The following is a 27,568-nucleotide window of genomic DNA, read 5'->3' as shown; positions in this document are numbered from 1 at the left end:
ATCACTCAAGAGTTTTACATCAGAACCTCAGGGGAAAGGTTGTGCAAATTAAAGGGAAAAATTAAAATAGTTATTTATCGCATCGTAATCAACTCAGCTTTCCGCGGATATTAAATTGAAAATAAAAAAATTACACCAGTTTTGTAAGCCCAAGAGGTTGTAGGCCCGGACTAACAAAACTGGTGTCAATTTTATTATTTTTATCTTAATATTCACGAAAAATTGTCTGTAATACGATGTTATACATGATTATTCATTATGTCTAAGAACCGGTTTTAATTCAGCGGATATAAATCGGTTTCGAAGCCATGCTGGAAAGTATTTTTAAACCTAAAAAACAAGTGAAAATTTTAAGAAATAAATAACAAGGACGTATTTTTTTAAATATTTATTTTTCGATAGATTTTATAATGTTATTGAAGTTTATTATAGCTGCACAATTTTTTAAACTTGGTGAGTTATTTTAATAAAATAAATCTTTTTAAATTCTTGTCTAAAGTATTAAACCGATAATATTTTAACTAAAAACTAAAACTTCATTGTAGATGTTTTGCTTAGATATCTAAGAGGATAAGAAAATACTATTATAAAACTTTGGGAACTATTGTGATAAACAGCCCATTGTCCCTCCTCTCTGTGTGTTTTGTTATAGTTAAACTTTCAAGTCGAACATTATTGTCATATTTTAAAAGATGTCCATAACTTCCATGATATCGACATTATGATGTTTGGAGATATTAGGAAAATAGCCTTAAACCATCCAGAGACCCATTTGGAAAATCTTGTAATTGCTCCGTTACTAATGGTCAAAATGTTATGTTACAATGTAAACTATGAAAAAATATCTATTGAGCCTTTCCATTAAAATAAACATTGAACTAAAATAGATCACGAAACCTTTTAAAATTTAGAACGTGAAAATCTACTAATCTAGGAATAGAACTAGCACCACACCAATAAGCAAATCTAATTGAAACTTTGTGGGAATATGTAAAATATAAGATTATTTAATACCTAAATTTTACAGTTGTCAATCTTTAATAGGATTAAAGAAAATCGTTAAAATATAAAATTCTAGGAATCGAACAAGAACCCTAACTAATAAGCAAATCTCAATGAACTTTGATAGAAGTATGCAGAATTTAAATTCATTCAATCACTGAAAATTTCACTGGCAGTGAATAGAAGTCGAAGAAATTGTGAAAACTTAAAAATGTAATATCGATCTAGCACCCCAACTAATTGACGAATCTCATTGAAACTTAGTGAATTATGAAGAATGTTAACTTATTCAATCCCTAAAAAATTTTAGGCTTCTCTCTTTTATAGGAGCCGAGAAAATCACGCTAAACATAAATACATACAGATTATAGAGTAGCTTCGCTACTGAAAATAATTACTGTTTATGGTAAACATATGATCTCAGCATACATACATATATAAATGTTTGTATAAGAAAACCATTAACATTCAATCTATAAATACTTAATAGGATACTCTTATTATATAGCTTATATGTAAAAATATGGGTATAAATATTCAATCTATAAATACTTAATAGGACACTCTTATTATATAGCTTATATGCAAAAATATGGGTATATTCAATCTATAAATACTTAATAGGACACTCTAATTATATAGCTTATATAGCCCCCCAACTATTATAATAGATTTATTTCGCTTGTTGGCTATACTTTATTCCAGGCAGGATATTCCCGCTGGGTTAAGGCCTAAATAGTACAAATCTCTCCACTTACAAATCACTTATTTTCAAATTATTTTAAAAATAGGGATTCATTGCTCGATGGGCAATTTTTTGGAAAACGCTTATTGTAATAAGTTAATTTCATTATTTTGTAATTTCAATTTTTAATAAAATCTATAATAGTTTTTTTCTCGTATCGCATTATAAATAGCTTTCCGTGGATATAAAATGTACAATTATATTATAAGATTAAAACTCATGACTGTACATTTTTTAATTTGAAGAAAATTGGATATAATACGATGATAGACTTAGTTTTTTCGTATTGATGAGAACTGGTTCTAATCCACTTGATATTAATCGGTTTCAAATGAATACGAGAAAAGGATTAAAATTAAAACATATAATTATCAAACTATCATTATAAAACAAAAATATATCTAAGAGTGTCCCACCAAAACAAACACAAACCACTCCCCCATCCCATCTTTCATAAACCCGTTTATTTTTTCTCCATCATCTGATATCCTCCTACCCCCCCCCCCCCTGCTAAGATATGACAGCATTTTTATAGATTACACAATCCAGACTTTTAGATAATATGCCAGTCTTATGTTGTAAGATATTATCAAATATAATTAATTGAATTATTTTTACATTATATGCCATTTATTTTTCTGGTTGTTTTTTGTCAAACTTTTCTTTTAATTATCCTATTATATAAAGTAATAAGCTTTTTATGTCTGTAGCAAAGAAACTTGCTAACCGCTGAACCGATATGGATTTAGGCTTTTTTTCTGCCCTCCCATAATATCCCTTTGAATATAGAGCCCCTAGATGCGAGGGGCCCAGCCGCTAGTGAATTAATAAAACAGAGTTACTTTTAGTTTTTGATTATTTTCGAAGCTTTTTATAGAGCCTATGAAAAAATGACGTCATACAATACACAGACTAAATTATCAATTGACCAATGGTAGGCCAGCATGACATCATTTTTTATAAGCACTATAAAAAGCATTATATTTTCCTAACTCATCAGAATTGGAAAAAAAAAACATTGTTAAAACATAAAAAATATCCCTTTAATCTAAGCTTATAAACTACAAAGCATATTAATTAAAAAATAATGGATATTACAAAGATTTTTAGTGTTGCAACCTTTTTAAGTTTTATTGGTGGGGAGAAAATCGCCCCAACCACATTGAATTTTAGTTTTAAAAAGAATTTTTTGCGGTATTTTTTTTCTAGAGGAAATTTCTAGGGAGGACGAAGGTATCCTCCCCTCAAATTCAAAAATCGTTATACTCCTTCCAGCAACATTTTAAAGGATAACTATGAGATCCTTCGCTAAAGACAAAAAAAAGCTTACTACTTTTTAGACTTGATTACTGATAAGTTTGGAAATTGTAACATGTCTATCCCAGCTATCCGTTATGATGGAAGGATGAACCGATAGAAATTGTAGAATAGTTATTTCTCGCATCGTATTATAAACGGCTTTCCGCGGATATAGAATGTACAATTATAAGATTAAAACTATTTTTTTTAGCCCCGAGGTGACGAAGTCACCGGCTAAAAAAACTAGTTTTTGATAGCTGGATATAATACGATGCTAGACATAGTTTTTTCGTATGGATGAGAACCGGTTCCTATCCACCGGATTCGAATGAATACGAGAAAAGTTTTATTAAAAAAATGAAAATGTTCATGCATTTTGTTTGATACACATTCGTTTATGTAAACTTTGCGTATCAGGGATCTAAAGGGATAAGACAATGGCCGATAAATTTATTTACATTAGGACACTGAACTTAATAAACCAACAAAATTCAAAATAGTCCACAAAGTTCTTAAGCTAACGATTGAGATGAAGTTTTTATAAAACTTAAGGGACTAGTGTAATAAACAGCCCAATGTCCCCTACCTCCCTGCTTGCATATGCTAATTTAGATAACACAGTTTTACGAGAAAAGTTGAAAATGCCTTTTCTCTTACTAAATAAAGTTTGAACTGTTATGGAGAATATTTTCCTTTCTCGGACTTTAAGCTTCTATATAATTTACAGACAATTTGAAAAACTTAAAAAAGTAGCTGTCATAAAATACCCTATACCATTACCCCATCTCTTTTCTATGGGTTTTTCTCCCTTCTCTTTCTCTTTCCATCTACTATGACGTCAATAGTACACGTTAGCCAAACGCGGTGACATCCCCATTTTGCTAAGGCACTATAGACAGCTTCTTAAAAATTGAAATATCTTTATTAATGGTATTTGATGTATTTTAGACTTTAGCATAGCATTTAACAACATTAAGATCAATCTATTACTTTGGTTTATGAACTTTTTGATAATGAAAAAATAATAAATATAAAAGTATAGATATGTAACCCAGACAGCTAACTGGCCCATTTCCTGGGGACCTTTTGCGTCTGATAGCAAACTACTTTCTGCTTGCTTGAATGCCTTAACCAATGATAAGGCGAAATTTATTTCCTTGCTGCACCCATTTATGGAACGCCTAAATTATCAATCTGATAAAAAGCCTATAACGCTTTATTGCCCTTCTAGGTTGGATAAAAGCTACGAACTTACGAAGAGAATGAAATATAATTTGTATAGATTTATCGGCAATGCACTAGTTGTTAAGATAATTGTCCTTGGTATATTGTATTTTGTCTAGCTGTGAGCAATGTATACATTTCTCTCAGAAATAAAGGTATTAACAAATAAATCAGAATAAAGTAAAAGTTATAGGTAAGAAGTATTTAGTATTGTGTATTCACACATTGTTTTCATACAGGCCATGTATTGTACATACTGCTCCTATAAAAAGTCTTTATATAAAATGTGTTTGTGGATATCTTTCTTCAGGAAGGAATATACAGAGAGAGAGAGAGAGGGGACAATTGGCTGTTTATTACACTAGTCCCCAAAGAATAAGAATATTTTCTTATTTGTTGGCTTAACAACTTTGGGGATTTTGATTAGTTGATTCATTAAGTTGAGTGCTCAAGCATTTTAACGACTAATTTTAACCTACAGAAGGGGTAATTTTTGTTTCATAATTTGGGATGCACATGAATATATTGGCCATTGTCTTATCCCTTTTTCATGAATATATGTAGTCACAGTGAGCATTGTTTTTGTTAAGCTCTCTTCATCACAGTAGGAAACACAAGAGGGCTATGTTCTTGATAAAAATATATTTAAGATTATGTAAAATAAAATCGTTTAAATTAATGTGTTTTTTTTTCAGTTTTATTAATAAATAACAACTCTATATTTCAATATGCGTTTACAACTATGCCATTGTTTAAATTTTCAATCTAGGGGATCTATATTACAAAGTGTAGGAAAAGGGTAGAAAAGTAGCTTAAAACTATCCAAAGACTTAAATCTGAAAACTAAACAGCCTAAGACCACTTTGGGACCAATGTGAATCTTGAATGAATGAATATATATTTTCGAATCTACATTTGATAAGATTACAATTTTATAAAAAATTTATAATTTATATAACATGCAGACCATGGTCAACACCCTCCTATGATATGCTTCAATCAGTGGAGTCTTACAGTTGACCAGGTTAAATTTACAGGGTTACAGTTTAAAGTGCTTTAAAGCTACACCAAGCTTAAGAAAACCAGCAGGCTTCCAATGAGATGAGAAAAGGAAGGCTGATATAAACCTACTTTTGCTGATAATTTCATTTTTTTATTGTGTTGAGAGTATTTTTTAATTAAGTCAAGTTTTTTTGATGTAGGTCTATATTTTTGCATATTTTTTACTTTAAAAGTGTATTATTTTATAGTGTATTTTCAAAGTGTAATTTTTTTTTGTAAAGTATTTTGTTTTTTAGTGTTTATTTTTATGTTTGTCATTTTTTGTAGTTTAGGTATTTGTTTAGTTTTTTTTTTTTTTAGTGTATTTTAGTAATTTTAGTATTTTTAGTAATTTGTCTTTTAAAGTAATTTATTTTATGATAACAAGTCTTTTTTCCTGAAATAAATTAGATGATTTTAAAAAATTTAAAGTGTTAAACTTTTATTTATGAATGTTATATTTGATATGCTTATTAAGCAAATTCTTGTTTTATTTATGAATGTTATATTTGATATGCTTATTAAGCAAATTCTTGTTGCGTAAAAAAGAAATAGTTGTTATTTTATTTAAAATGAATTATTATATATGAAAATAAAGAAATATTTAACATTTTTATTAAGGAAGGTACTTAACATAAATATCTTTATTTTCTGTGTGCATCCATTTCTCTCGATGTTTAAGTAAGGATTACTTGGAGCTTCTAATCAAGGCTTGTCCTGCAGACAAGTAATGTGCATCCCTAACAATTTTAACATTCTTTTTTGGGATTGTTCTAATTTTAAAAAGTTTTATTTTGTAAGAGTAAGAGTATAGTCTGATTAGCAGCGGATTGGGCATATTGTGTTTATATGTTGACCAGATATGAAAAAAGTATTTCAGTTTGTATATCATAATATTTTTGTTTTATGTTTGTTTTACTAATTTTACCTTTTGTGTTTGTGAGTTGATCTGAGTACTTTTGAAAAAAAACTTGCTACTTGTGTTTGATTTAGTCACTCACTAGTATCACATTTTTAATTATTTTAATGTTTGCACAGAGAGACATGTTCTCTCTATGACTGCCTTTCCTCAACTGACTGCCTTCCCTTAAATAGATAACTCAATTGGATCAAAAGTTATGAAAATCTTAAGCTACACACAAAAATAAACTTTACTACTTTATATAATAGGATAGGGCAAACTTGATTTACATATCAAGTTGTTTTTTTTAATCATTTTCTAGATTGATAGGATCTATTTGATTGAAAGTTTATTCAACTTTTTAAAAAACGCCTTACTAAGTAAAATAAGAATAGAAAATTGTATTTGATAATTATTATTTATAATATTTGTAGCACACCCTATCATTTTCTCGCAACTATTTATCAAGAGCTAAAATGTAAATAATACTCTTGTGTTTTATGTGTGTAACTTGAAGCTAAAACTTGCAATTTTTTAATATTTTGTAAACATCGTTAGAGATGATACATTGTTCTAATGACTTTTACCCTTTTCTTGTTATGTCTTGATGCAATCTGTAAAAAGGAACTGAGATATAATATGTTTTACATGAAAACTTGATAGTTTTGAGAACAATTACTTTGAATTTAAAAAGAAAGTAGCTTTTCTAAAATTAGGGTTGGTAGGTCCGTGCATCCGTCCGTCCATAAGTCCGTAACAGTAAGCTCTTTGTTATTTTGACAAGTTAGAATTGTCCTACAGATTTCAAACTTGTAATAAAGATTCTTACAACCGTAAGGTACGATTTAGAAAGAAGAGCAACTATATTTTCCTTACCAAGTTCTGACACTCTTCAAGAGTTATTGTTCGTTTTTCCTTCCTTCTGAGATTTTAGAGCTTAGCTTTTGTGGATGTTGTCATTTTTGTTTGTTACACATAGTTAAATTAGTACATAAATATTCAATATAAGAAGAAAAAAATCACTCATAAGGACTTCTTGACAATGGTTTCTGAGAAAAAAAATATAACAAGAATATTCAATTTCAGTGCAGCCGAGCTCAGATCTACAAAGCAACACAGAGGAGGGAGGATTCAATGTCAGACAAGAAAGAGATGGTAAGCAGATTTATACTATATGTATTCTTTATGTCTCGAAAGATCTCATATACGGATAAGAATATAAATTCAATGTTTGTATTTGGATATCTTAATAAAATAGATATAGAATTTCTATAGATTCAAAATCATTGTATGATATTTTTTTGTAAAATATAATAATAGTAATAATGAAGGTGATTAGTGAAATTATTTACGGCCAATTTCTGGACAGGCGTTAACTGACATAATCCCTGATATACTTTAATTAAAAGTCTTAACTTTTAAGGTACTCTATAGACAGTGTGAGGGATTAAGCATTATAGAACAGGCTTTGCGTTTTAATAAACTAATTATGAGATTTATTTAAGATTGTCTTAGTAAAAACAATTTCAGTAAATATAACCTTCAACCTTTTCTTTTACTCAACAGCAAAGCGCTGAAAAGTTTCACGTGTGACGTCATAAAAATACGTCTAAATCCATCTTTATTTTAGGAATTTCCTTTCCCACTTCTCCTCTCATCCCTCCTTTTTAGACGTATTTTTATGACGTCACACATGACACTTCCCGCATATCATTAGAGTTTGTGTTTAGTTTTATTTATCTTCCATTGTCCTATCCTTTTACTCCAAGATTACTTACTGCGTACATTCATTTGTGAATAGAATTAAAATTTGCATTGAGGATAAGAAGAGCAGTAATTAACTTGCTATGTACATTAAGAGATATAAGTTTTCCGGAATTTTAATGTAGGGAGTAGATTTGAAATCTGCATCAAATTGTAAGGATTTTTTATAAAATTCGTTTTTTGTAAAATTCTTTATCTAAAAGCGAAAATACATTTTAAGTTAATTAATTTTGACCAATAGGATAGGTGGATTTTAAACTACCTGCGCTCTAATTGGTTGAATGATGTACGACATCCAATCAGAGCGCAGATTTTTTAAATCCACCAATTACAGATGCCAAAATTAATTAACTTAATTTGTATTTCCGCTTTTAGATAAAGAATTATACAAAAAACGAATTTTATAAAAAAAATCCTTAAAATTTGATGCAGATTTCAAATCTACTCCCTACATTACAATTCCGGAAAACTTATATCTCTTAATGTACATCTCTCAAAATGAATATACATAGATGCAGGAATAAGGTATTACCAACAAGCGAAATAAATATTAGATATTTTTTGGGGAACTGATAAAAAGGTCGTCAATTCTACTAAGTGTTACCCCCAACGACAGCTGAAAATTACGTATAGGTTTCGTGATTTTTTTCGAATTATTTTCGTTGTTAGTGGGAACTGATATGGATGTCATCATTTCGTCGTTACTCAAATAGTTATGATATCTATATTCATTTTACATACTCTTCCTAGACAACATGAATGAAAAAAGGATTGAAAATACATTTTTAAATATAAAGGTTTTATTTTAAATTTTTATGATTGCCCAAATTTCATGATTTTATAAACGATTGGAATACATATAACTCTTAGTTTTTAAACATGAATTTTTGAAGAAAAAAATATGTATGCAAGAAGAAAAATTGAAAAAAAGATATTTATATTGCTCAACAGTTTAATAGTGAGAAACTACGACATCAAATTATACAATTTGTCATCTGAAAAGCAAACTTATTAACTAAGTAACTTCATTTTTGGTTTACATTTTTTTGAGACATCCTGTACCATATAAGATATAGACATTCTAAATTATTATGCGGACTTTTAAAATCTATAATGTTTTCTGTCTAACAGCTTTTTTCAATATTATCTATGTAACTTTCATTAAAGTTTTATTTTAATGATAACATGTCAGTGATTATCATTTAATCTTAGATATTTCGGTATTTGTATTTTTAAAAGCAAAGATTTTCTATAATTAGGGTCCGTCCGTACCTCAGTCACGGACATTTAGTTCTTTTCGTTAATTTAAACAGGTTAGAATTGTCCTATTAATTCCAAAGTTTGCATGCTGATACTGCTGCTCTGTTAGTCTTATACCAAATATAAAAAAAATCTGTATTTTATAGTAAGGTATCTTGATGTGCTGTATTTATAAAAATAAGTGCTAGCAGCCTTTTATGGCTGCGCTTCTTATGTAAACAATGATCCTTGGTTTTGCAAAACTTTAAACAACCCAATTCTCTTTCTCTGTGTTAATAACGAAACAACTATGTAGCTTGTTTATTATACTTTGTTTGGGTCAAGTACAGTTCACGGTAAAATGTTCCTGGTAACGAATCAGGAATAGGTAACGAATATCTCCAAAATCTATGAACTTTTAAGGCTGCTAACGGCCAAACGGCTTACAACTAATCTGGAATGTGTCATCACAGTTATCTCGCAGTGCACATAAATGCGCGAAAAAGATCGCATTTGTTTCTCCAGTGAATCTTTCCCTGTGTATCATTTGATCTTGGCCTTCTTATGCCGTGAGATAATCGTTACCAGGAACATTCTACCATTGTTCCCTTTGTTTTAGATCCGCTGTTGCCTTATTTCCCATCAATAGTGGAGAATGTGACCATATCCCATGGAAGGAAAGCTGTTCTCAAATGTCAAGTCGACAATCTCAGAAGTTATAAGGTAATCTATAATACAAAGTAGAACGATGTCTGTCTGTCTGTCTGTTTGTTTGTCTGTCTGTTTGTCTGTTTGTTTGTAGCAAAGGATCTCGCTAACCGCTGAACCGATCGGGTTCTCCTTAACAGGGTAGATTCTCATATATCCCGGGAAGGTTTATAACTATTTTGGGGGAGGGTACCACCACCCTCCCTAGAGAAATTAAATTTTTTTTAAATTTCTCAATTTTAGAAAGAGAGTTCAACGAAAAACAAACGTCAAACATAAATTTTTTTTTTACTTTTTCTTTTAAAATCTAAAATAAGAAATTGAATTATTAAATTCGACTATCTCCTCCTCAAATGCCCCTAGAGGCCTCTAGGGGCGTAGCCGCTAGTTAATTTATAAGTTAAGTTACTTTTGTTGAAAAGTGAAAAAATAATATATCAAACATGTAATTTTTACAATTTCGGTTTGACAATATATTTTTGGTGTATATTCTTCTAATTGAAAGGTATAAAACAACAATTTCTGTTTCTTTTACTGTGGTTCAATGAAAAAATAATGGTGCCCTGACTTAAGTTGACTAAATGTCGTTGTTTTAAATTTAGTGAATATCCTTTCATGATATGTTTAACCTAACATTTTAAAACCCAAGGGTAAAATAATCGCAGCCACGTGCGTAGCCTTTTGTTTTTCTTGTAATTTGATGATCCCATTATTTGTGACATTGCCTGTATAAAGAAATTAAGTTTTGTGGATAAGAAATTGTGATCTTGTACCTGTCAGGGATTTAAAGTGATAAGACAATGGTTGATAAATAAATGAACATGCCAAATGGTTATACATAAAATTACCCCTCCGTTTGATTACAATTAGCGATTAAAATAGTTGGACGCTCAACTTAATGAAAAAAAACAATCAAAATCAAAAGTTGGTAAGGCAACGAATAAGAATATATTATAAAACTTTAGGGACTAGTGTAATAAACAGCCCACTGTCCCCTCCCTCCCTGGGTACCTGTGGAATTATAAATATAATTGGAAAGACATTTCTCAAGATAAATTGATACAGTTTTCACAACATGCTGAAAGATGGTCACTATAAAAAGAATAGAGAGAGAGAGAGAGAGAGAGATAGAGAGAGAGAGAGAAAGAAAGAAAGAGATTTCTCCGGGGAAATTTGTAAATAGCAATTACACATATACAAAGGATAATTAGAAGAAATAATATTTATAACTAACAGTTGCGCCCCTAGCATCTTTGGGATCTTTAGGGAAGGAACGAGAAAGGATAATAATCTAAAACCATAATAAAATAGACTAAAACCATCTAAGGATTTAAATGAAGCAATTTTTAAATGAAAAACTTAATTTAAAACTTGCCACCCCCCAGTTTTAATTTAAGTTTCAAAATATCATTGAAAAAAAAAATTGGTGGGGGTTAATTTTTTTCTAAGTCGATTTCTCTTGGGAGGTTGGTGGTACCCTCCTCCAAAATAGTTATAAACCTACCCGGGACCTATGAGAAGCTACCCTGTTAAGGAGAACCCGATCGGTTCATCGGTTAGTGAGATCCTTCGTTACAAACAAACAAACAGACAGAGAGACATCGTTCTACTTTGCATTATAGATATATTGTTATCTTCAAATCTATCTATCTAAGTTTGGTGTTGATATAAAAGCCAATATGATCAATCAAAACTCCAGTGAAGCAGGCAAATATTTCACAATTATATTTGGTCCTGTCACTCTGGCCGGTAGAAAAACCAGGGAGATAAAGGGAACTATGTATCTTCTATAATAACATTTTAAACTATTTTCCAGCATGGCTTCGAAACCAATTAATATCCGATGGATAAGAACCGGTTCTCAGCCATACTGAAAAATAATGTATAGCATCGTATTACAGACAATTTTCTGCGAGTACTAAAATAAAAATCTGAAGATTTGAGATTCATTTTGATCTCCGGGAAAAGCTGTCTATAATACAATGCGATACATTTTTAAATTGTTGTATGATATTTACAAAAAATATTATTGCCTCAGTAGTTTTATTATAGAAAAGGAAAAAATTTGCATGATTGGAGGAAAAGATCCTTTTATGTTTCATTGCCCAATCTCTGTATTCCTCATGAAAACAGGTGAATTTTTTCCCACCAAGTAAAGATATCAAATTTAGAATTTGATATGTTATTTAAATATATTTAAGTTTATATGTCATTTTATCTTTAGCTTTTAAAAGAGAAGCTTTTCTATAATAAGAGTCGGTCCGTCCGTAAGTCCGTCAGTTCGTTATGGTTAGCTCTTTTCGGTAACTTAAACATGTAAACTTAAACATGATGATTTCTTTAAGAGTTAGGTACGATTAAGGAAGCGTAGCAACTCTATAATCGTTACCAAAAAAGCCTTACATTCATTTAAAACATGCTGATTTTTAGTTTTTTGACAACAACTTTTTATATGATCTGGTTATCCTATTCATCTGATTTTTGGAATACTAATTCCTAGGACAACATAGCACAATGTTATAAGTGAAGCTTTTTTATAATAAAGTCTTAAAACAGAAAGTATGGCCTTTAACATTACCCTGTATTTAGGCAGTTTTTCAACAAATTTACTTTAAACATTCAACAATATTAAAAATCCTTTTATTTTTTTCATGTAAAGTAAAGTGGAAGTAATATTGAATAAAACTAATATATAATTCTTAAGTGCTCTACAGATAGGCGATTAATCTTTTTAATATTGTAATATGTTTTATAATATGTGTGTAAAGTATGAGGTAAAATCTCTTTAATTGACTAGAAAACCATAAAATTACCCTCCCTTCAACTTGCTAATCTTCTTAGACCTACTAGAAAGGTATTTTTGCCACGTTCAAATTTAAAAGAATTTGACAAATTACTTAACCTGTAAAAGATTTTTCGCTTTTTGGAAATAAACTTCGATAACAACATCCTTAAGAAATGCTTTATAAATTGGAAATTCGGACAATAATTTTTTAAGAATTGTAAAGTAAACTTTATTTAAGTATTAGAGTAAAACACTAGAAAGGGTAGGAAGGGTTAAGTAACTGTATTTCCCTATCGCAATGACGTTGTGCCAACTCTCAATTGGGTCTTTTAAATCAACCAATGGTAACAGGAATATTAACACAGCCGAGTAGCAGAAAAAGGAGGGGAAGTAGTTATATGTATATACATCTATACCATGGATCTGTTATTTTATGTATGTGTGTGTGAGGGGGTAGGGTGATTTACTATTAGCTTTTTTGGGAAAATTCCAAGTATTCTCACCTATTCATTCAACCTTTTTATTCTCCCTAAGTGCCCCAACTATTGTCTAAAATCTTTTATAAAGAGGATCTTTTTTCAGGGAGGGAGGGGTAATTCAGCTTTTCAAAACACTAGTCCCCAAAGTTTTATTATGACGTTTCTGATTCGTTGGGTTAACAACTTTGGGGACTTTAATGAATTTTGATTGGTTGGTTGAGTGTTCAATCGTTTCAACCACTAACTATAATCTACAGAAGGGTTAACTTGGTGTATAATCATTGAGAATATACTTAATTTATAGGCCATTGTCTTATCCCTTGGAATCCCTGATCTATTTTACATTCTAAGTATGTATCTGTGCCTAGATTATATATCTTTAATGTATTATGGATACGGTCAGATATCATTTCCGCTAAAAAAATATGATAGAAAGACATAAATATGTGCTGTAAAAGATTAAAACAAGTTATGAAACAAAAATAAGTTCATAATTTTATTTAGCTTTTCTGAAATATTTACTAATAATTTCACCTTCGAAATACAAGGCTGAATTGATTATATAAGACAAAATGGTTGAAACGTTTGAACATTGCTTGTTTTAAACCAACCAAATCAGAATTAAATAGTAATGTTTCAAAGTTTTAATCTTACGATTAAGATAACTTGCTTATAGAACCTTTGGGTGACAGTGTAATTTGGAGTCCCTTGATGATATCAAATTGAGAATGGGTCGCAACTTATGTTTTAATACGCTATACTTTTCTAATTTGAGCGTCATTTTTTTCATCATTTTGTAACGTTGGATGTTGGGTTGCACTCAAATGCTTTGATTACGTCAAAGCGTTCCTAATTTTAACCTAATATATATTGCATGAAATAGTCCATAATTTAGAACAGTTTGACTTAATAAGAGAATTTGACTACAACCCAACACCCAGCTTTACTGTAAAGTGACCTATCTATACGGGAAAGATGGGATACTTTTCCATGGATGGTTAATCACAATAAAATGTACCAATTTACTTAATAAGTAGATATATTATTGATGGGGGAAATTCGTATTTTTTGGGTTTAGATGTTTTATAGCATAGCCCTTTTCTTCTTAGTAATACTTGTTTTGGGTAAAGTCCCTTTCGTTGCAACGCTCATTAATAGGCAATTCTTCGGGGTTTTTTTCATAGTAGCTTTTCTCCTTTTTCTAGCCCTTGCGGGGGACTCTAACCCTGCAGGGCCAATTTTCTAACCCTGTGGGGCAATCACCTAACCCAATATAACCTAACTTAACCTAAAATAACCTATAAAAAGCCATTTTAAAAATACGACGCGAATCGCCCATTAAGGGGCGTTGCCACTAAAGGGACTATTCCCCTTTTTTTTTAATCGAGGTTTTTCTATAGTTTAGTTAGTCCGTATGTCCACAATTAATAGATATTATAAAAAAGTAAGGTATGTCTAAATTCTCTTTTTGATTTCAAACTTTGCATTATGATTACTGTAACATTTATTTAGGATTTAGTAAGACAAACAAGTATAGTATGTAATTGAAATAATTTCAAGGACAACAATTACAAAGCTATAAGCAAAGCATCTCTTTTATCTAGATGTAAGTATGTCCTTAAACCGCATCTTGAATAAAAGCAATTTTTCAAAAATTTTACAAACAATTTATCATACTTCAAAATCATGTATTTATTGTACAGTATTGAACAAGCAAAACACATGAATCTAAAGGAATAAGACAATGGCAGATAAATTGATTTACATCCCCAATGATGATGCACAAAATTACCTGTAGATTAAAATTATTGGTTGAAACGTTTGAACATTCAACTTAATAAATCAACCAATCAAAATTCACTAAAGTCCCCATAGTTGTTAAAACTTTTAAAACTTTGGTGACTAGTGCAATAAACAGCACATTGTCCCCTCTCTCTCTGAGCAAAGCATCAGATAAATATTTGATATTTAAAGATGCAGCAAAATTTAACCCTATTTCGAAGGCACTTTTAGAAACTTGTATTGACAAAAATATTTTAAAAATGAAAAAAAATACATGATAGATACAATTACGTCCAAGGGGTTCAAAAGGGAAGGGGTGTTTCCCTCACCCCCCAAAAAAACTTTTAAAAGATTATCTCCCCACTCAGAAAAAAAACATTCAAACCCATCATTTAAAAAAAAAAGTTTGGACGTTTTAAAATGTGTTAAAATTAGAAAATGTAGCATAATACAAAAACTAATTTTACACTCAAAAACCAGTTTGTGTGGCTCTTTTTCATTGAACACAATACCCCCCTCCCCCCCCGTCCCCCACTCCAATGCTTCCCACCCAATACAGGGTTAAATGACTAGATAATTTTCCGAATCATAAAATGTGTTGACCAAATCTCCGCCAGCTATTAAGCATTCAATGCGGCTATCATTTATCATATTCAAGCATATATAAATATTTATAACTAAACAAGGATGATAATATCCATATCTGTAGTAGCTATCAAGCATAAATCTTTATCTTTACGAGCGGCTACGCCCCCTAGAGGCCTCTAGGGGCACTTGAGGAGGGTTGTGTCAAATTTGACAACCCAATTTATTATTTTAGATTTTTAAAAAAGAAGAAAGAAAAAAATTTGGGGGGGGGAGAGTTTTTTTCTAGGGCGATTTCTCTTGGGAGGGTGATGGTACCCTCCCCTAAATTAGTTATAAACCTTCCCGGGACCTATGGGAGCTACCTTGTTAAGGAGAACCCGATCGGTTCAGCGGTTAGCGAGATCCTTCAGTACAAACACACAGACAAACAGACATCCTGTTACTTTAGTATATATTTAACATATTCAAGCATATAGAAATATCATAAATAAACAAGGACCATAACATCCAAATACATACAAGAAAATTAAATGCTGCATTTATTTATCAAATTGAGTCAATTAATAGAATTCAATAAATTTTTATATTAATGTATCTTTTTTGTTTGTAGAAATGCTAGCCGTCATTACTGATAAAGTGATGTACATTCCCAATGATGATATACAAAATTACCCTTTTTCTAGATGAAAAGGTCGGTTGAACCGGTTTGGCGTTCAACTTAATGATCCAACTAATTAAAATTTAATAAAGCCAACGAATAGGAAAACGTTCTTATAAAACTTTGGGGACTAGAGTAATAAACAGCCCAATGTCTCCTCTTTCCCTGGCTAGCCGTAGGGCATCCCAAAAATCTTTGCATTAAAAATAGATTTATGTTAAAAGAACTGTGTTGATCATTATGGTATTTATATGCAGCATATTTAAGTAAGATATGATTCTTATTTACATTTAATACTCATTTGATATCTAAAGAATTATTATTTTTAAAAAATATTTGATAGTTATTTAAAACTATAAATATACTATACTAGCTCTATATCCGAAATTGGAATGAGAGTGCTCAAAAATAGTCTAAAACTCTTAATTAATTTATCATTCTATCTAATAAGCTATCTATCAAACAATCTATTTAGATGTATTATTCTATTTATTTTTAAATATTTAGGGTGCGAGTAGATACCTAAAAAATGTTGACCATATATAATTGGTGGATATATAGCTATCTACCTCTCCTACTTTTCCATTATCTATCTATTACCTGTCTATTAATATCCGTATCTAGCTTTCTTGCTATCTCTATGTCCTATTAGCTAGTAGTTGTACCGCTTTTGGTCTACCTATTCTATTGACGTCATATTAGAGGGAAAGAGAAAGGGAAGGGTAAAAGAAACCCCCAAGAAAAGGATGGGGTATAGGGTTTTTACTGACGTTAGTAGAATAGGTAGGTAATAAACATATATCTAGCTATCTATATATCTATCTACTGTGCCATTAGCAATCTATTATCTATCTATCCATTCTAGGTTGCCTGGGTGTGAGTGGATGAACACCCAAACAATAAATACCATCTATAATTGCTTCATCTACCTATCTCCTTTCCTCCTGTGCCATTAGCCATCTATTATCTATCTATCTATCGTAGGTTGCCTGGGTGCGAGTGGATACCCAAACAATTTTGGCAATCTATAATTGTTTTACCTAGATATCTAACAATCTTCCTTTCCTCCTGTGCTATTAGCTATCTTTTATATATCTATCTATTGTAGGTTGCCTGGGTGCGAGTGGACACCCAAACAATTCTGACCATCCACAACAACGTGATTAGTAGAAATCCCCGGATATCTTTGTCTCGGCCCCGAGAGAATCAGTGGGATCTACATATCAATAGGAAATTATATATATATATACAATACAAATATAAATGTACCGGGTGCCGCATGTAATTTGTCTTATCTTAAAACATACGGATTTTTATAGTAACTATAAAAAAAATGACGTCATACTGGCCTACCATTGGTCAATTAAAATGTATACCGGTCTGCCATTGGTAATTTAATCTGTGTATTGGCCTATTATTGGTTATTTGTATTGCATGACTTTTTATAGGCAATATAAATAGCTACTAAAAATATTAATAAATGCATAAATTTACCTAAGTGAAAACTCTTTGATAAAAGCAGAATTGATATTAAATATGAAGCTCCCAGTTTAGAAATTATAGGGCTTATCTTTACTTCTTGAATTTGCTTAAATTTGGAAAAATATAACAATTTATCTGATGTGCCCTGTAAGTACAATATATAAAAACTTACCTGTGCAAAACAAATATTGTTAGATATTGATACATGTATTGTAGCCTTGTGAAACACATCTTTTTATGTGGCATACAAAATAGACATAAAAGTTGTTTTAAGTCTTCCCAATTTAATAAGCAAATCTGTTAGATATTTTTACCTACTATGTACAATTAGCAAAAGAGAGGGTACAATGGGATGTTATTTACACTAGTCCCCAAAGTTTTCTAGTGACGCTTTCTACCAACGCTTACCAACTTTGGGAACTTTAGTTAATTTTGATTGGTTGATTCATAAAGTTGATTTTTGAAACGTTTCAATTACTAATTTTTCTCTACAGAAAGGGTAATTTTGTGTATCATCCTTAGTTTTTTGCATCAATTTATCGGCAATTGTCTTATCTTTTTACATCCCTTAGTTTCTCTTTATTAAACATAATTTTCATATAATATTTGTATAACCGTACCAACACCAGCAAAGCACACAAGAGGGCTTGCAAAGTTGTAGCTAGATTTATTGTCCCCAAAATTGTTGACAACAGTTTTGCCACAACAAAAATAAATTGCCCCTGACAAAAGTTGTAATTAGTTGAATGGATAATAATAAATATTGAACATGGGTTAGCCATGGATTAAAAGATTTACCTTTAGACTTTACTTTTTTTTGTCTCAAAACATTTCTATGCCCCTAGAGGCCTCTAGGGGTACTTGCGGAAGGGAACCTCGAATTTGATAACCCAATTTCTAGTTTTAGATTTTAAAAGAAAGAAAAAATTAGGGGAGGAATTTTTTTTGGGTAGGGTGGTACACAACACTCCTCCAAAATAGTTATAAACCTACCCGGGACCTATAAAAAGCTATCCTGTTAAGGAGAACCCGATCGATTAGCGAGATCCTTCGTTAAAAACAGACAAACAAACAGACAGACATCGTTCTACTTTGAATTACATATAGATTAAAATAATTCTTGGCTAAAGCTGACCTTTAAATTTAATTAAACACTTACAACAAAGTTAAATTCAAAGGTCAGTTAGACTTATGAAAATGATTGTCCTTGAAAGGGAAAGAGTCTTCTTCAAAATTATGGAATTTAGATTTTTTTCATTTTATATATGATTCTACTAGTGTACAAGAGACTGATAGAGGATGGTACATGTGTCAGATTAATACTGATCCTATGGTACATAGGTCTGGCTATCTGGAGGTTGTAGGTAGGTAGATAGATAGATAGAAAGATAAATAGATAGATAGTGTACAGAGACTGATAGAGGATGGTACATGTGTCAGATTAATACTGATCCTATGGTACATAGGTCTGGCTATCTGGAGGTTGTAGGTAGGTAGATAGATAGATAGTTATGTAGATAGAAAGAAAGATAAATAGATAGATAGATAGTGTACAGAGACATATAGAGGATGGTATATGTGTCAGATTAATACTGATCCTATGGTACATAGGTCTGGCTATCTGGAGGTTGTAGGTAGGTAGATAGATAGATAGAAAGATAAATAGATAGATAGATAGTGTACAGAGACTGATAGAGGATGGTACATGTGTCAGATTAATACAGATCCTATGGTACATAGGTCTGGCTATCTGGAGGTTGTAGGTAGGTAGATAGATAGATAGAAAGATAAATAGATAGATAGTGTACAGAGACTGATAGAGGATGGTACATGTGTCAGATTAATACAGATCCTATGGTACATAGGTCTGGCTATCTGGAGGTTGTAGGTAGGTAAATAGATAGTAAGATAGATAGATAAGTAGATAAAAAGAAAGATATATAGATAGATAGATAGATAAATTAATAAAGCACTCTCTTAGAAAATAGATTAAATAGACGAAATTTGTCACGGTAATTACGATTAAAATATTTTCTAGTGCCCCCAAGAATCACGAGCTCAGGGGTGACCTCCCTGGTGGTGAGGGAGGGAGAGAATGTGACCCTGGAGTGCGAGGCTAACGGGTACCCGCCCCCACACATTGTTTGGAGACGGGAGGATACGGAAGATATTAATATCATGGGAAAAAAGGTAGGAAACTAAAATCTAAACAATATGTCCAAGTAATTACGGGAGGGTTAGTTTTATGTTTGTTTTTTATTACCTTAGGTAAAGTTAAATAGGTTAGGTTAAATTGTATACTGGGTAGCATGCCTCACATGGTCACGGTACCGCAGGTAAAGGCCCCAAAGGTTTAGGACCCCACAGGGGTTTGGAATAGGAACAAAACAACAAGACTTATTTTCAATTTATCTTTTAAAAAGGGGGGGCAGGAAGTTAAGGTATTTGTGACCAATCGGCACGTGGGAAATCTCCAATAAACCTACATAATATGAATAAACTAGGGTTTTGCTGGATACTTTTTTACCTGGGTGCAGAATATCCGGCTGATTTTTAATGCCGGATATCCGGCAATTAACGGATATCCGGATATCAAGCATTATAAATCAGCTGAATATTCTGTATCCGGATAGTTTCAATGTCCGGTATCTGGCCGGACATTGAAAATGAACGGATATCCGGTCCAACTCTAGAATAAACCAATACGCCTTAAATCAAACCTAAATCTTTTAGGTTAGTGTAATAGAGAACCCAATCCTGCGACTGGACAAGATCTCCAGGTTGAACATGGCAGACTACCTGTGTGTCGCCAGCAATGGAATTCCTCCTTCTGCCAGCAATAGGTTCTCGGTCAGGGTACAATGTAAGTGGCAATACTCATATATTTTGCTTTCCCATTTTTAGTTGTTTTAATTAATGTTTGCTTTAAAATATTTAAATTTTTTTGTAGTTACTTATCAATAGGTTTGTCTGGATCATGGAAAGAAAAAAAAGTAGCGGGTTGCGTCGTATTTTCACAGTATCTTTTGAGTTATTTTTGTTTATGTAAATGTTGAAATAAGAGAAAAGGTACTTTGAAAATACGACAAAACCCGCTACTTCGTTTTCTTTCCATGTGATTTTACTTGCCTTGCTAAGTAGGATTATAAGTTAAATACTATTTTAATGGCAGACAACTGAAGACCCAAAATTTGATAAAAATGAGCTGATAATGATAAAATGTTTTACTTGTATTGCAGTTCCTCCAATGTTTTGGATTCCCAGTCAGCTGGAAGGAGCTTATCTGGGACAGGTAACCAAATTTCTCGATTGAAAACCGATTAATATCCGGTTGATTAGAACCGGTTTTTATCCATGCGAAAAAACTATGTCTAGCAACGTATTATATCCAGTTTTCTACGAATTTAGAAACGTACAATCATAAGTGCTTAACTTCTTCTTTCTTATCCTAAACACAAAATGGTCATCCCCTACCCGCCTTGAAAAAAATTGGGAACCATAAAATAATCTACCATTATTTAAAGAAATGCAAAACAGTGTTTTTTAATGATTCTAAAAAGGTTAAGTTGCTAAAACTTGTACTGTATGTCTTTTAAACTGCTTTACCTCAGAATAACTTTCTATAAGTTTTAAAAGCTATTGATCCATCTCCACCCAAAACTACTTTATCAAACTAACATCTTTGTACAGGCCAAATATATATACAAAAGTTTTCATTCTCAATCGTCCTGTAAAGGAAAAAAAACAAAAGCCAAATTTTAAAAATCTGAATAAGATATTTAATTTTTTTTTGTTTCTTCTGATTTAATGAATTGCAGAGATGTATCGCATCTTTATAAAAATTGGGTAGGTAAAACTGCTGTTAAAAATTAAATTTTATAATTTATATTGGTAAAAGCACATACCTACAAACTTTTTTGACACTGAAAAAAGACTCTAAGTTATTTGTTTTAGGATGTAGAGATAGAATGTCATTCCGAAGCATATCCGAAGAGTATCAACTACTGGGTCAATCATAAAGGAGCTATGCTTGTATCAGGTTTGTCATTTCATAGATCTTTTATCTATTAAAATGTTTGAGAACATTTGAAAATAATGTAGAATATAATGTTTCAGAATAATTAATGCATAAATTCCTCCAAAATTACACAATTCAACATAATCAAACTTTAAAAATTAGAGAAAGTATGAAAAAGTATTTTTTTCTGTTGATTTAATAGAATCAAAGTATATAAAACTAACGGCCTCGCACCTAGCTTCTAAAGGCTTCGCCCTATAAGGTAAGGGGAAGTCAACCCTCCTATATAGAATTTGTTTTTAAAAATAAGCAATTCTACAGGCTACCTACTTCTACAGACTGCTACTGCTACAGACAGTTAAAAAATTTGCACTGCTACAGACTAACTACTACTACAGCATACAAAAAAGGGGTGGGTTTTATTTTTTAAGGGGTTGGGGGTGTCACACCAAGAAAATAGTCTAAAACCACCCCAGGACCAGTAGGTATATTACCTGAAGAGTAGAATTCGATCGGTTCAGTGATCTTAAGGAACAGATGTACGGACGGACAGACGGACAGACAGACGGACATACAGACGGACATACAGACGGACATACAGACGGACAGACAGATGGACAGACAGACGGACAGACAGACGGACAGACAGACGGACAGACAGATTTCGTTCTACTTTGTATTATAAATGTAACACGCAGATTTGCATTTTATTTTCCACTTTCAATTTGATTTTTAAAAAGAAAAATTTTTTGCGGAATGTAAAGATAAATACTCTCCCCCCAAAAAGTTAAAATCCTACCCTGGACCCATAAAAAAGCTTAACAATAAAGAAGAACCATATCGGTTCAGCGGTTAGTGAGAACCTTTACTTTAGACCAAGAAGCATACTACTTCATATAATAGCACTAGATGATTCGATCTTAGGCTCTAGGGGAGTATCAGACAAATATCCTAAAACCACCTCAAGATACTTAAAAAGGTTTACTGAAAATTATAACCAATTTAGACAGGTATTTTCTGAGATCTTAAGCTACAGACAAAAAAAACTGTATTACTTTATATTTTACTAGCAGCTACGCCCCTAGCATCTAGAGGCTCTATATACGAAGAAATAACGAAGGGCAGGAAAATAGCCTAAAACCACACCTACCCAGACTTTTTATAAAAATAAAATAGCCTAAAACCATCCTGAGACCTATAAGTGGCATCACAGTAAAGGAGTACCATATCGGTTCAACAGTTAGCGAGATACTTCGCTACAGACAAAAAAAGCTTACTACTTTATATATTAGGAAAGATATATATATAATGTATGTTGCTATTAAAATTTAGATGGCAAGTATGAGACAGTGACAGTTGACAGTGGATATAAAATATACATGAAGCTGAAAATAAGAAATATCACTAAAGATGATTTTATGGAATATAGGTAAATTTTATCAATTAATATTAAATGAACTTACTTTAATATTATAGTGTCAATGTAATAAAAATAATATTATTTAAATTTTACTTTTTTGTTTCATATCGTTTAACGAAAGCGAAGCTTTTCTATAATTAGGGTCGGTCCATCCATTACACATGTTATAATACGTCCTTTTAAAACATTTTTCTACAACAATTTTTGTATGATATTCTTATCCTATACACCGGAATTTTGGAATGATGATTTCTAGGACAACAAGGTCCAATATTACAAGCGAAGTATCTCTATAATTAAATCCTTAAAATGGAAGTATGTTCTCATATATAGTATCCTGTATTAACTAAATCTTGCAACAAATTTATGTTCAATTTTATTAAGACTTACAAATTAATGTTCTGCTTATAAAGTTCTGACACTCTACTAGAGTTATTATTTGTTTGTCCATCCTTCTTATTTTAAAGCTTTACTTTAATGGATGTTGTCATCCTTGTTATATATATTTTCAGATGTGTAGCCAAAAATTCCTTGGGTGCCTCTGATGGTTCAATTACACTTTACGGTAAATGCTTTAATTAATTAGTTAAACATCTTGGATTTTTTCAAATTCTTATAAGGAAGGAACCAATCAATATCCGCTGGATTAGAACCGGTTCTCAGACATACTGAAAAATCAGGTATGTAGGGTGTTGATTGTATTTATAGAAGCTCATTTTCCTGAAGGATTGACTTACCCCGTACAAAATAAATTAACTCTGCTACCCTTAAAGGGAGAACACTTACTGGTCTTTCGGTAAGCAAAGCAAGGTTGAACAAGAGACATTTGGAATTGGACATCCTACAAAAAAAAGAAAATAATTTAGGTTTAAAAAGATCTAGTTTTAGACAGGGATCTAAAGGGATAAGAATGTGGCATAATATGGATAAGAATTGGACACTCAACTAATTGAACCAACCAATCAAAATGCAATAAAAGTCCCCAAAGTTGTTAACCAAACAAATAAGAACAGGTTATTATAAAACTTTTGGGACTAGTGTAATAAACAGCTCAATGGCCCTTCCTCCCTTTGTTTAAGATTATATTTAAAATGTAATCCACATTTTAAATTCAGAGATCAAGCCACCAACAACTACAACAACAACAAAAACTACAACAACAACCACCACCACTACAACCACAACTACAGAAGGGACATTGCCGTTTCTACAACTGGCAGAAATACAGTAGATGTTTTTTTGTCAAAATTGTTGTAAATTCGACAGTAATTTGCTAAATATTGTAGGTATGCTGACAAATATAGATATAACACTAATATTTATAGAAACAGCGTTAGTGTCCAATAAAAAATGACGCTATACAAATAACCAATGATAGGCCAGTTTACATTGTAATTGACCAATGGTAAATTGTATATTAGCCTATTACTGGTTGTTTGTATTGTATGACGTCATTTGTATTGTACATTAAACGCTGTTTCACGTGTATACATCCAAAATTGGCAAGAAATAGATGAATAATTGACAATTTTGGATGAATAAATGCTAGTGTTAGATGTACTTATGGCTGTTACCTTAATTAAGACTATATTTTTGGCAGAAATTTTATTTCTGCCAGTTGTAGAAACGCTATGTATCAATACAGAAGATACAACAGAGTTACATTCAACTAGAAGACACAGGAGGAAGAGAATTAGGAGTAAGTAATCAAATCCTTATAATAAAGTAACAGGAAGTTTGTCTGTGTAAACCGAAGGATCTCGCCAACCACTGAACCGATATAGTTTTCAAATACATTGTAGCTTCTCATAGATCCTGGGAAGGTTTATAAGGGCATCCCCTCTCCAAGAAAAAAGATAAAAAATTAAGGGAGGATTTTACTGTTTCTTTTTGAAATTAAAATAAAGTTACTCTAGAGGCCTCTAGGGGTGTATCCGGTAATTAAAAATAAAGAGAAGCTTTTAAGCACTCAAAGAAAATGGAAAACAAAGATGACCAGGCGACTAAAATACACAAAATGCACTGTTAAATCTGTAATCATTTAAAGATTTTAACAAATTACGTTATTTAGATAATAGAGTAAAACACTAGAGGGAGAAAGGATTAGATAACTGTATTTTCTTTCGCAGTGACCTTAAGCTGACTCTTTAAAATCAACCAATGATAATTGGAATATTAACACAGCCAAGTAGCAGAAAACAATTTGTTAGCAGATGAAAAAGGTCATTGAAAAAGGCGGGGAGGTAGTTATCTATATATACATCTATATTATAATAGATCTGTTATTTAGATAAACACAGAGACAACCAGGATAGAGAGACTGGCAGAGAGAGGGACTTCTATACTTTCCAAGTTGATGTCAGGTATTAAATAGTTATTCATCGCATCGTTTTATAGTTAGCTTTCCGCGAATATATAAATGAAATATCATAATATTAAACCTGGGCATTCGGCCTGACGGGGCTAACAAAACTGGTATTAATTGTATGATTTTTATTTTAATATTCGAAGAAAATAGGTTTGTTTAATTTTACTATATTTTAGTGATACACAAGTGTCAACAAATTCTGACAACGAAGGATTTATCCCCTATCCTGAAAATGTTGACCAACAATCTTTTATACCAGGTTATACTTTTTACTCTCCTATTTTTAAAAGCGAAGCTTTTCTATAATAAGGGTATGTCCGTCCATACGGCCGTAAAGGTTAGCTTAATGAATTTATCGGGGATCTAAAGGAATAAGACAATGGGCGATAAATTGATGTAAATCCCCAATGTTAATTCACAAAATTGCTACTTTTATATATTACAAATAGTGGTTGAAACGTTTGAACACTCAACTTGGTAACCCTACCAATCAAACTCAGTTTAAGTCCCCAAAGTTGTTAGTCTAACAAATAAGAATATGTTATTATAAAACTTTGGGGACTAGGGTAATACACAGCTCAATGTTTCCTCCCGCCCTGTGAATTTATAATTCTTTAATTTAGGTCGAAGAACTGAGGAGCGATATGAAGAACCATTTTTATTCTCTAGTAGTGCGCATAAAGTTTCAATATTTAATATATTATTATTCATTTTATGTTTTTCTAACACAATTTAACCCTAAATGATAAAAATGTAGGATTTGCTAGTTATTAGATAATATTTGAGTAATTTAGAATTATTTTTCCCTTGGGATGATATAAAAGATTTGGCAGGGTATGAAATCCGCTGCATCATCTGCATTTGGTTAAAGTCATTGTTTGAAGCAGGCTGTATTCAACCGCTTGAGAAAAGATGCAACCAATTTGATTTTAGAGTGTCTTAAAAAAGCGCCCTTGAACAAATATCTACAAAGCAGCTTATAGTGCATAATAAATATTGACGTCATACAACACAAATGACCAATAATAGGCCAGTATACATTTTTCTATTGGACAATTACAATACATACTGGTCAATCATTGGTCATTTGTATTGTATGACGTCATTTTTATTAGGCACTATAAGCTGCTTCAAAGGACAGTGAATGATAATTAGAACTGAACCCAAATATACGCCAGTCACACTTTATCAATTTTTAGTTGCTCTCAGATGGGCGGTTGTCGGGTCCTGATTTTGTGGGGGGATATTTGAATAAGAATTAATTTTGTATTAATTTAGAAGAAATGTAAATGATATTCACAATGAATATAAATAGAAATTCTGTAGAAATACAAAAGAAAACCTAATTTTGAAGAGGGACTAAAACTTGAAATTTCTTTCTTTTATTTTCTTATTGGACAACCTAATAATAGTGTGGTATCCGCCGAGGATCAATGGCAGACACCGGAGTTCAATTAGATTACGGCAGTGTGACAGACGTGGACACCTTACTATAGAGAAGCTACGCTTCTCTAGCTTTCACTAGATAATGATCAACATCTACTTTCAGTTGTCACTTTATTGAAGGGTTAAGAGATACTGCAGTTATATACAACAAACAATAATTACATGGATAGGAATAAATAATCATAACATAAAAGCATAAATAATACATATACAATGGTCAGTTTGGGCAATAATGATTCCCCCATCCCTGGAAAGGGTGGGGGAGAATTAAGAATACAGTTAACCATAATAAACATGACAGATTCAAATCATTAATTCTAAGCGTAGGGAGGGGGTCACTAGACCCCTTCCCCAGGACTCGGGGGAGGGCCATTGACCCTCCACCGAACCCCAGATCAGGGGTGGCCATAGACATGGCTCACGGTTGCCGAATACCACAACTCTCCCCTCGGAAGGCTGGGAGATGGTTTCCCTGCCAGACTTCCGACAGTGGTTGAGGCCTTCGGCCCGCTCCTTAGGGCTAAAATATATACAAACGATAATGATTCAATGGAATCCTAGTGGTGAGTATCTTCTTAGGGTTGATGGGCTCCCAACGTGGGATAGAAGGCAGAGGCTG

General features: G+C 31.8%; 1 protein-coding gene across 1 annotated transcript; it reads left to right on the top strand.

Moving 5' to 3' along the window:
- The first annotated feature begins 397 nt into the window (after positions 1–397).
- Positions 398–27,234, top strand: LOC145305667 (lachesin-like). The gene is made up of 16 exons (XM_080147384.1): positions 398–453; positions 7,299–7,367; positions 9,835–9,938; positions 17,324–17,446; positions 18,977–19,061; positions 19,736–19,887; positions 20,431–20,560; positions 20,937–20,989; positions 21,652–21,736; positions 23,048–23,144; positions 23,648–23,700; positions 24,251–24,328; positions 24,781–24,834; positions 25,426–25,498; positions 25,680–25,762; positions 26,127–27,234. Exons 1-16 carry the CDS (start codon positions 411–413, stop codon positions 26,237–26,239), a joined length of 1,395 nt encoding a protein of 464 aa, XP_080003510.1. The 5' UTR covers positions 398–410; the 3' UTR covers positions 26,240–27,234.
- Positions 27,235–27,568: the final 334 nt, after the last annotated feature.

Source organism: Acartia tonsa, chromosome 2 (genome assembly GCF_053477335.1).
Source record: "Acartia tonsa isolate MP-2025a chromosome 2, ASM5347733v1, whole genome shotgun sequence".
NCBI classification, from domain to species: Eukaryota; Metazoa; Arthropoda; class Copepoda; order Calanoida; family Acartiidae; genus Acartia; species Acartia tonsa.
Note: the sequence above shows the minus strand (reverse complement) of the source record. Positions and strands in the feature narration are given on the sequence as shown.

Excerpts from the sequence above, each read along its gene's own strand:
- LOC145305667 (XM_080147384.1), top strand. The coding sequence starts at position 411 with ATGTTATTGAAGTTTATTATAGCTGCACAATTTTTTAAACTTG. Across the intron at positions 24,835-25,425 it reads CAGGAGGAAGAGAATTAGGA|ATAAACACAGAGACAACCAG; the intron begins GTAAGTAATCAA and ends TCTGTTATTTAG. Across the intron at positions 25,763-26,126 it reads CCAACAATCTTTTATACCAG|GTCGAAGAACTGAGGAGCGA; the intron begins GTTATACTTTTT and ends TCTTTAATTTAG.